This window comes from Pyrus communis, chromosome 14 (assembly GCF_963583255.1).
Source record: "Pyrus communis chromosome 14, drPyrComm1.1, whole genome shotgun sequence".
Lineage (NCBI taxonomy): Eukaryota > Viridiplantae > Streptophyta > Magnoliopsida > Rosales > Rosaceae > Pyrus > Pyrus communis.
In genome coordinates, this window is record NC_084816.1 from 6773053 (window position 1) to 6785232 (window position 12180).

General features: G+C 37.0%; 1 protein-coding gene across 1 annotated transcript; it reads right to left on the reverse strand.

Moving 5' to 3' along the window:
• Window positions 1-252: 252 nt before the first annotated feature.
• LOC137716570 (putative pentatricopeptide repeat-containing protein At1g12700, mitochondrial) lies at window positions 253-2247 on the reverse strand. Its single transcript, XM_068456024.1, has one exon. The coding sequence runs from the start codon at window positions 1904-1906 to the stop codon at window positions 392-394; it is 1515 nt and encodes a 504-aa protein (XP_068312125.1). The 5' UTR covers window positions 1907-2247; the 3' UTR covers window positions 253-391.
• Between the last annotated feature and the right edge of the window lie 9933 nt (window positions 2248-12180).

Genomic DNA, 12180 nt, shown 5'->3' on the forward strand with positions numbered 1-12180 from the left:
GATTTCTTTACAACACAAAGTCTGAATGCTACAGTTGCAGAATCATTCCGGCAAAATAACCGAAATTTGCAGACCATTTTCTGAGATAGAAACTCAAAGACCTACACAAATTATTAATGTTTAGGTCAAATCCTCCAATCACCAAGAGGGAATTGATGGATATTTTTCTTCCTAATCTTAATGCTTTCAAGCATGATGTGGTCAAATGCAAATATATTTGCTAAAACTTTGAGCACCAACTAAAAGCCGACATTGTGAAAGAGTTCCTAAGTGCATTGTGACAATTAAAAAGATCTGTATCAAAACTCCAATATCCAAATGATCTTTATCATTTTATTAAAGCCAACAAAGCAGGATCTACTTCATCCTTAGAGAGTAAATTAATTATCAATTATGTAGTCGACGCATCTGCAAACCAGCCCCTCTCCACCATTTCATGGATAAGTCTCATCGCTCTTGACGTTTCATTCTTCTTGAAAAACCCCCGGATAATTGTGTTATAGGCGCAACCATCTGGAGAACAGCCTTTCTCTTCCATTTCTGTAAACAAATTTTCCACTTCACTTATTAGGCCTGCATTACAAAGTCCAGTAATCATTATGGTAAATGTCCTGACATTAGGCTGAAGTCCTTTTGAAAACAAACTGCTAAAGAGATCCTTTGCGCATTCAACTTTTCCACTTATGCACAATCCTTCAATAAGAATACTGTAAACCACGATATTTGGATCCAATCTCTTGCCCTTCATTTCTTCAAACAATTCAATTGCCTTAGAAAGTTGTTGGTCTTTACACAGACCATCAAGTAAAATAGCATAAGTTTGAACATCTGGAAGTTGACCACAAACTTGCATCGTGGCAAACAGCTTTTGTGCATCGTGTATTCTGCCCCGCTTGCAAAAACCATCTATTAGTGTGTTATAAGTAACAGTGTTTGGAACCAGACCTCCACCAGACATTTCCAGAAAAAGTATCCAAGCCTCGTCTATCCCTTTATGCTTACAATAGCCGTTTATCAGTATGTTGTAACTATGAGTATCAGCCACGAACCCCTTGCTAAGCATTATGTCAAAGACTTCTTTTGCCTCGTCCATTTCTCCTCGCAAGCAATAACCATCCATAAGCGAATTATATGTAAACATGTTAGGCTCAATATCTCTTTGAGTCATCATTTCAACCTTGCTTTTTGCTTCCCCAACCAACCCCTCCTTGCAAAGTGTATCTACTAAGACATTGAAGGTGAACACATCTGGAAAGATACCTTTGCTCACCATTTCATTAAACAACTTCACTACTTCTTTCCACTCCCCTAATTTGCATACTCCATGAATCAAAGTGTTATAGGTGATGACATTAGGAGCAATACCTTTACTTGTCATTTTTGAGAAGAGTTTCAATGCATCCACAACCAGAGTATCTTTACAGAGGCTGTTGATAATCGTGTTATACAAAACTATGTTAGGGTTGCAAGCTCCTTGTTCCATCCTCTTAAGCAATTGCATAGCTCCAACGTTGTTACCCTTCATGCAAAAACCCTTAACTAGTATGTTGAATGTAAACACATCGGGCTTACAATTACCACTCTCCATCATTTTATTCAAAATCCCGACAGCATCAGCCTCTCTATCCTCGAGAAGGAAGCCGTTGATTAATGTGTTGAAGGTCACCACAGTCGGTTCAAAACCCAGTTTGAAGAATTTTCCCAAGACAGACAAACAAAACCCCATTTGGCTCAGATGACAAAAGCAATTAATGATAATGTTTAGAGTGTAAGCATTAGGACCAATTCCCAACAGACCCATTTGATCATTCAACGAGATGACTGCCGAGTAATGCTTCAACTTGGCGACTTGAGTCAATACTTGATTGAAACGGACAACGGAAGGCAGAGGACGCATTTGAAGCATTTCGTCGAACAGACGGAGTGCATCGTCAAGGTTAGCTACTTTGACAAGCTGATGCAATTGGGTCTTTGTAGATTGGTAGGATAGGAAGGTCGAGAGTGAAACGGAGCGAAGTAATTGTTGAAGAGAGTAAAGTTACGAAGAGGACAAGGCAGAGGCGGCATACCTCTCACTTTCACTCTTAGTCTGCTGCCGATGCCATAACCAACCTTCAAGGAAGAAGAAGCGGCAATTGTCGCCGCGCGCATCATCCTCAGCATGCCTGTTGTGGCAGAAAGAGAGAATCGGAGACGCCAGGGAGAGGAGAAAAATTGCGAGTAGGGTTCTACCGCGTTGTACCATATGATAAAGTTTCAATGCTAACCGGGATCTTGTAATCATGTCTGTTCGTACATTATACGATCAGTTTTCGTTAGTTACTATTTATATTTAATTTTAAATTTTAAATTTTAAATGATTTTTGACCGTACGATATACAATGAACGAACATGATTACAAGATCTCCGAATCCCCATGAAAAGGATCGGGCAATGATCTTTTTCCGTTTTCACCTTCCATTTCTTCTTGCAAAAGATAAACCATCCATGAAGAGAGGCTGAAATGTTTATGTGAGTTTTACCGGCCTCCAAAATGGATGAATAAGCATGTCTTACCACCAGTTATCCTCTTTAAAAACATTTTTAAAAAATGAGAGGAGCTGCATGTAACTGTATCAAGGTGAATATCTCGTTCAATCATCATTTAAGCCTCGCTTTTTGCTTTCTGGACCATCCCCTCCTTACAAAGTGTGTCTACCAAGATAGTGAACATGCGGAGATGAGGAAAAATATTTTTACTCACCATTTCATTAAACAACCTCGTAGCCTCTTCCCATTCCCCTAATTTACAAACTCCATGAATCAAACAGTTATAGGTAATGTCGTTAATTTGGAGCAATATCCTTACTCATCATCTCGGACAAGAGGTTCAATGCATCAACAACTAATTTATCCTTACGAAGACTGTAAATGATGGTGGTATAGGCAACTACGCCAGGCTTGCAATCTCCTTCCTCCATCTTTCTAAGCAATTTAAGAGCTGCATTGTTGTTGCCCCTATTACAAAATCCCTTTATCGGTGCTGACTGAAAGTAACGACATTGGGCTTACAATTAGCACTACCCATCGTTTCATTTAGAAGTTTGTGCAAGAGCTATGGTCATTTGATTGACTACGTCAACTTCTAATTTTATGCGTATGATCAGGGCACCGCAGTGTCTCAGTTCATCAATTATTTCAACACTCACAACTTCAATTACAACGGCGGAAAGTTCTTGGCAAGCTTTATCAATGACGGGAGTGGCGGATTGTCCCTGGAGATGTATAGGTTTAGAATAAATTATAGGGTAATGTTAGGGAGACCAAAATTTTAAATCAAATGATATCGTAGTAGATGATTAGGTTATTAACTAAGTATCGTTTACCGTGCTTGTTTCTTATTGGTGACACATCAATTGGTTTAAAATTTTTGTTTCCCGAGTATTATCCTAAATTATATGTATGTGCGATACTTGTGCCACAAGTAAATAAAACTTCTTTATTTAATGTCTTGTCTGTTACGGATTTTGATTTTTACTTGATGTTATACTAGATACTACTAAGATAAGGTTGAATATAAACTAATTATACTCAAACACACAACATTAGTCATTCACAACAGAATAATAAAGACAGTAAGTACATGACTGAAAGTGGTATTCATAATATTGAATGCCATAAAATAAGTAAAGTACATAAACAAATAAACTTAAAGCAACCAATGAAACTCTTATCAGATTGGTTTTAAGGCCGTTCGATCGGGTTAAGGATGCTTATTGTAAAGTGTTTCAACCAAAGTGACAAACTTTATCTACTGGCTGGTATATCGATACTACACAAAAAGATGGTAGTAGAGCAAATTTTAATTGGTCTTTGAGTGTAAAGGAAGGATTCCTAGAGTTCTAATGTTTTGGTTTCAAGTGATATCCCTATTTGGATCTCATTTCTTAGTCTTATGTTACACAGACACCATCATTGTCTTCTTCACATGTTGTACCACCATCAATCACACTTCATAATGTTGTTGAATCACACACATCCTCATCATCTCAACATCATCTACATCATTGCATTCAGCGCCTCGAGCTCCAAAGTCTTCTTCTATGATCCCTAATGCTTCAGAGTCTTTGGCATCTCTCACTACAGCTCCAGAGTTATTTAATTCTTCTCCTACCAATCCTATGCCTTTGCCTATACATACTATTAACCCAGACATGTCACACTCACCCTTATTGGCTCCTCTCCCAGCTACACAGTCTCCAATCCTTGTAGATCCTGATTTCCAGCAAGAAAGTCTAAGTGTGGTGTTGCCAGTACCTTCTGTAAGTCTTCATCCAATGCAAACAAGGTCAAAGCATGGGATTTCTAAGAGAAAAGCTTTCTCAGCTTCTGTCACATCATCAATTGTGCCTATTATAGAACCATCTTTTTACAAAACAGCTAGTAAAGTTCCAGAATGGCAAGTTAGCATGCAAGATGAGATCAATGCTTTGGAAGCTCAAAAGACTTGGACACTTGTATCTGTTCCTGTTGGCAAAAACTTGGTTGGTCGTAAGTGGGTGTATAGGCTTAAGAAGAATCCAAATGGGTCTATAATGAGGTATAAAGCTTGCCTTGTAGCTAAAGGATATAGTCAAGAAAAGGGCATAGACTATACTGAGACTTTCAGCCCCATAGTCAAGCCAACCACTGTCAGGTTAATTCTAGCCTTTGCAGCTCAATTTAATTGGAGTTTAAAATAATTGGATGTTTAGAATGCCTTTTTACATGGTGATCTACTTGAAGAAGTTTATATGAGTCAGGGTTCGTGAGTTCTTCTCCTTCTTCCATTATGTTTGCAAACTTCAGAAATCTTTGTATGGCTTTAAACAAGCTCTCAGGGCATGGAATAAGAAATTTACAAGTTTTTTTACCGGGTTTAGGCTTCAATGCCTCTCTTGCAGATCCTTCTTTGTTTATCAAGAAGACCTCTACTGGTATTGTGATTTTATTACTCTATGTGGATGATATCATCCTAACTGGCAACAGTTCATCTTTTATTTCTGAAGTCATTTTGGCCTTGACACAAGAATTCGATATGAAGGATTTGGGTTTTACATTACTTCTTAGGTTTACAGATTACTTACAAGAACACAGGCTTGTTTGTTTCCCAAACCAAGTATATTCAAGATCTTCTAGCCAAAATCGATATGCAAGATGCAAAATCATGTGCCACACCCTATCATCCTTATCATAGGTTATCAAAGATAGAAGGAACACCGTATCATAGTCCAGAACAATATCACAGTATTGTTGGTGCATTGTAATATTTGACCTTTCCCAGGCCAGATATTACATTTGCAGTCAATCAATGTTGCTAATTTATGCATAATTTTCTGGATATTCATGTAGTTGCAGTGAAACGAATTTTAAGGTATCTCAGTGGAACTCTTAATTTTGGCATTCATTTCACTCCTAGATCACTACATCTTCAAGCTTATAGCGATGCAGATTGGGCCAGGGATCCTAATGATCAACGATCAACGTCTGGCTATGTTGTTTATCTTGGTAACACTCATTTTCTTGGGCTTCCAAGAAACAACACACGGTGTCTAGATCCTTTATTGAGGCTGAATAGAAAGCACTTGTCATTAGTGCTGCAGAAGTCTCTTGGATAAGGCAGCTTCTATGTGATCTTCATGTTCCTTTATATGATGCTCCCGTGTTGTTCTGTGATAATATTTTAGCAATAGCATTGTCCATCAATGATACGCATGTTAAGCGTCTCCTAAGCCCAAAGCTACTTATGTTTCGCATCGTGCAAAGTGATTATAACATACTATGTTAACAATATTATTATACACACACAAAACATGTACCTTCACATAAGTGTCCAAGACAAGACATCTTCTTCTGGCAAACATGTTAGATTAAGCATTTAGTCTCAAACTAAGATTACAATATACAAATAAATGTTAGTTCAAAGTGATTGAATCAGTATATATATACACCTGAAAAGGCCATGAAAAATAGTATGAATGCACCGAAGAGAATACTAACAGAAGGTCTTCTACTCACACAACCTTTATGTCCAATACTAGTGATAGTCTAGTGATCCAGTGAACGTATATCTGGCGAGCAGGGACGTTCATATTTATAATATATTCTAACGTGATCCCAACTATCATGGGATCAGTTAATAACCATTAACTTGCACGTTCGAATTAGGTTATGTATAACGTTCCCATAATTCCTTAATACTAGGAGATCAGTTGTTGACATGGCCATGACTCCTAATCGGTTTAAACCTAAGCTTAGGCATCCTTATCATGATATGTGTAAGTTCAAAACCTAAAATCGTCCCACTTTTGAACTTCCACTTATCATGTTCCTTGTCCAACGCATTAAACCAATCCCTTAAGTGATCACTTGAGTCATGTCAACCATACAACAACTCATATCCGCCATGAACCCAGAAAATTTGTACTTCATAATTTGTACTAACACTCTGAGATGACATCCCCCAAAACTACTCATGCATGATATTAACAAAGTAAACAAACATATTTAACATGTCTACTATTTACACTCCTACTGATCAAATCAAATATCCTTGTCAAGCCTTTATTTGGCTCCAATGATAAGCCTTTTACAATAACCAGCTCATTAAACCTCGGTTTGATTAGTAATTCATCATTTCAAACATTGCATATTCATATACACACACAATAAATGAAACAATCATCTTGAATTCCTTGTTTAAAATCAACATATGAATGCAATAATCTATGCTTATTCAATTTGTCATGAAAACAAAAAAATGATGAAAGAAAATAACCTTCATTCACGCATCACTAAAGCATCAAAAGACCCCATAACACTCATGTATGTTACATGGTCTTTAAACACTCCAACTCCAAATGGTTTTGTGAGAGGATCTGCCAACATTTCTGAGGTATTAATGTGCTCAATGGAAACTATCTTAGACTTCACCTTTTCCTTCAATGATTGATACTTTACATCCATTAACCTTGCTGCATAAGACTTCTTATTGTTTTTGGAGAAGAACACCGATGCCTTATTGTCATAGAAAATGACAATTGGTCTTGTTATGCTTTCAACAATATTCATTCCAGTGATGAGATTCCTCAAGAAGCCAACTTGCTGTGTGGCTTTAAAACATGAAATGTACTCAGCTTGGATTGTTGAAGTAACCAAGGTCTTTTGTTTTGCACTTCTCCAAGATATTGCACCGCCATCCAAAAGAAAAATAAACCCACTCCTAGACCTCTTGTCATCCTTACAACCTGCGAAATCAGAATCACAGTAGCCAACCAATTCTAATTTCTCAGTTTTCTCATACACTAACATGTAATCTTTTGTTCTTTGTAGGTAGCTCATAACCTTTTTGGCTGTTGTCCAATGCTTTTCTCTTGCTTGAAATCTCCCAAGCATACTTATGGAAAAAGCCAAATTCAATCTAGTGCACACTTAAGCATACATTAGACTGCCAACAATGGGTGTATATGCCCTGTTTTCCATCCCTTGCATTTCAATCTCATTTCTAGGGCACTAAGACTTATTCAACTTATCTCCTTTGCTCATTGGTGCTTCACCCTTTGAACAATCATGCATGTTGTACCTCTTTAGCATTTTCTCAATGTAGGTCTTTTGTGAAAGACCCAAAAGACATCTGTTTCTGTCACAAATAATTTCTATGCCCAGAACAAAAGAAGCATCACCCATATCTTTCATTTTAAACGTTCGTGACAACAGTTTCTTTGTTTCCAACAAGAGATTAAGATTATCGCTTGCTAATAAAATGTCATTAACATATAGGATAAGAAAGATAAACCTCAAGCCACATAGCTTGAGATACAAGCAATCGTCAATTTTGTTTTCAACAAATCCAAAACTTGTTACTTTCTCATCAAACTTTAAGAACCACTGCCTAGAAACTTGTTTCAACCCATAAATCGATTTCCTCAATTTTCACACCATTTGTTGTTGCCCCATTTCAACAAGTCCAGGTGGCTGGACCATATAAATCTCCTCATCTAGGACTCCATTAAGGAACTCAATTTTCACTTCCATTTGGTGGAGTTCTAGATTGTAATGAGCAACTATAGTAAGGATGATTTTGAGAAAATCCTTTGAAGAAACTGGTGAGAATGTATAGGAGTAATCCAATCCTTCCATCTGAGTATACCCCTTGGCAACTAGTCTTGCCTTATGCCTCTTAACCTTTCATTTTGAATCTTTCTTTGTTTTGTATACCCATTTGCACCCAATGGGTTTTATGGATTCATTTGCTTCTGTTAAGACCCACACTTCATTCAAATACATGAAGTCCATTTCCTCTTGCATAACTATTTTCCACTATTCAACTTTTTCACTTGCCATTGCTTTCTCCCACATAAACGAGAAAATCTCCAGAAATTGGTGACTTTCTTGTACGTTGAGGCTGCCTCCTTATCACTGGGATCACCACTGATTGCATGGCAATTGTACCATGATTTTCATCTCCATTATGTTGCATGTTGGAGATTTGTGTATTGTTGTTGCTTGATGCATACTGGAAGTCAACCCCACCAAAATCACTTTAAAAAAATTCTTCAAGCACTTGGTTTTACATGTCAAGAGTTGCAAAACCAATTTTGGTTGATAACTTTTGGGAAGTTGTTGTCACAACCTCTTCTTCTTCTTCAAAAACAAAATCACAAGCCTTATTTCCATTCGATTCTTCCACTTCAATAAACCTTGCATTATTTGTTTCAAATATTCTCGTATGTAGGGTTGGAGCATAAAGCCTATACCATTTTGATCTCTCTAGAAAACCAATAAAATTGCAGCTTATAGTCTCAAGGTCAAGTTTCTTTGCCTCTAGATTGTACATTTTTGCTTATGCCTTGCAGCCCTATATGTGAAGATGATTTAAACTAGGCTTTCTTAAAGTCCAAAGTTCAAATTGAGTCCTGTGCACTGGCTTACTTAGGACTCTGTTGGAGATATAATTTGCCATTTTAAACACCTCACCTCATAGAAACATAGGAAGATCAATCCTACTCATCATGCATTTTACCATTTCAATCAAAGTCCTATTTTTTCTCTCGGCTACACCGTTTTGCTGTGGTGTTCCGGGAGTGGTATACTATGCTTGAAACCCATTTTCTTCCAAGAACATAGCCATTGGACCCTTTTGTTGACCTTTCTCTGTGTACCAGTCATAATACTCCCCTCCACGGTCCGATCTTAAGATTTTAATCGTCTTTTCAAGTTGTTTTTCCACTTCATTTTTTAAAGTTTTAAAGCAATCAAACACTTGATTTTTCTCAAATATATATATATATATATATATATATCTTATATCCGAGAAAAATCATCAATGAAAGACACAAAGTAGGCATTTTTGTAGATTGTTTGTGTAAGGAAAGGTCCACAAACATCTGAGTGGACGACTTCTAAGAGGTTAAGACTTCTTATTGAACCAGTCTTCTTTGTGTTTGTTATTTTCCCTTTCCAACAGTCGATACAATTTTGCATGTCATTAAAATCCAACGTTGGGAGCATTTGTTCTTTAACTAGAATTTCTCATCTTTTCTTGTTAATATGTCCAAGCCTCCTATGCCAAAGCATAGAAGACCTTTCATCATTCAGAGACCTTTTCAAAGACAAATTTGATTCCACTACCAAACATTTTGTATTTAGCATTATTTGACAATTCAATCTCCAAAGATCATTGTTTAAAGAACAAATACCAAGCAAAAGATTCATATTATTTTTCTTCTAAATCCGTACACTTTCATCATCTCCCACAAAAGTATAACCGTCTTTTACAAGCTTTGATGCATAAATTAAACTTCTAGTTAACCTAGGAACATAAAGAACATATAGCAACCCTAAAATGAAACCACTTCACAACTTGAGCTTTGGGGTGCCTACTGCCTTCACATCTACTTTATTCCCATCTCCAACATGGACATCATAGACTTCATTTCTTGAAATTTCCCTTCTTGTGAATTCATGCAAGGAATTGGTAATATGCACCGAATAACCAGTGTCAAACCACCAAGAATCTGGAGGGACTTCAACAAGATTAACATCAACACAAACAAAAACATTTTCAATTTTATTACCTTTCTTAGGTGCCCCTTTCTTTCGTTTATCACAATCCCTCTTCAAGTGACCAAATTCTTTGCAAAAGTAGCACTTAATATTTTCAATGTTGCCCTTAAAACCGTGAGATCCCTTGGAGGATGAGGGAATATCATTTCCAGCAGGATGAGAATAGGAGAAAGGTTTATATGTCTTACCAAATGTCGCGATAGTCTTCCTTAGAGTTTCAGCCCTTATAAAATTCACTGGTTCATTTGACACCTTTTTGATCCTGCTCTCCTTTTGGACACATATGGAAATAAGATCGTTCAGGCTCCACTTCTCCTTTTGTGTGTTGAATGATGTCTTCAATTGGTTATAAGTGTCTAGGAGGGAATTAAGGGCCATATGAACAATAAAAGCATCATCAATGGGGACCTCCAGGTCCATGAGCTTTGCAGCACCCTCCACTAGCTTCAGGATGTGCTATCTAACAATGCATTTCCCATCATATTTCAAAGTTGTCAAGGTAGTCATGAGATTCCCCATTTCTCCCTTCTCTAAAACCTTAAATTTGCCCTCAATTGCTTCCAGAAAATCCTTTGCTTTGTTAGATGCAAGAATGCCTCCTTTAACAGCTTCGCCAATAGATCATTTGATCACCAACAGTGTCATGCGATTTGCTTTCTCCCATTTTCCAAATTTCAGCCTTTATTCAACTGTGCTATTGTCATCCAGTGCTTGTGGCTCATCTTCCCTCAATGCAAGATCGTAGTCCATTAGTCCTAGGATGATCTCTATGTCCTGTCTCCATTTTTTGTAATTTCCCCCACTTAGAGGCTCAATAGAGGAAAAATTCATTGAAGCGGGATTCACTAAAGAAGCCATGAAGACATAGGGAAAAACACCATAAGATACAACACTTTTGGGTGAGGAACGTTTACTGCAAAAACTTAATCCATGCATAGCCATTTAGTTATTTGTTAAAATATTTCAAAACTTAGGTCTTTAGACAATAATCAGCACTATAGTTAACCATTCACCAAAAACTATGCTCTAATCCATTAATCGAACCATTCATACGTTGCCTTCTTTAGAAGAACTTATATGCATGTTATGATTAAATGAACTACAAAATTCCCATGCTTTTGATTTCTCAGTTTAACATTTCAGTATGAACCTATATATTATGCTAAGAAAACAAATCCATACACGATCCTCCTTTATTTTGCAATCACTGAAGAACACTGTGAAGTATAGACATTTATATACAATAAAAGCTTGAATCTCAGTGAGACTAAATGGCTCTGATACCAAATGTTAGATTAAGCATTTAGTGTCAAACTAAGATTACGATATACAAATAAATGTTAGTTCATAGTGATTGAATCCGTGCGCGCGCGCACACACACACACACATACCTGAAAAAGCCATGAAGAATAGTATGAATGCACCGAAGAGAATACTAACAGAAGGTCTTCTACTCACACAACCTTTATGTCCAATACTAGTGATAGTCTAGTGATCCAGTGAACGTATATCTGGTGAGCAGGGACGTTCATATTTATAATATATTCTAACGTGATCCCAACTATCATGGGATCATTTAATAACCATTAACTTGCACGTTCGAATTAGGTTATGTATAACGTTCCCATAATTCCTTAATACTAGGAGATCAGTTGTTGACATGGCCATGACTCCTAATTGGTTTAAACCCACATTTAGGTATCCTTATCATGATACATGTAAGTTCAAAACCTAACAAAACATTGTTTGCTGAATTTCATCGCCTGCAAACAGTTGGTATCAAGAAAACTAGCGACATCCTTAAACTCTTCCATCAAGATGAGAAGTTAATTATTTAGAACATGTTTGAATGTAAAACCAGTCTTATTCTCGCTATGCACCTGCATTGACATGAGTGTAATAAAGAAGCAAGGCCAGGGTCGCCTTCAACATTTATTCCCAAATCAGCATCCTTGGTATCCACAGAGTGACTTGAAGAATACTACCTCAATATTTTTATTTGGCAAGTCGCCTTCAACATTCAAGACTCAGCTCAAATACCATGCTACTCGAACAGACTTCTCTATTAGATGATGGATTAAACTAAATAACATATA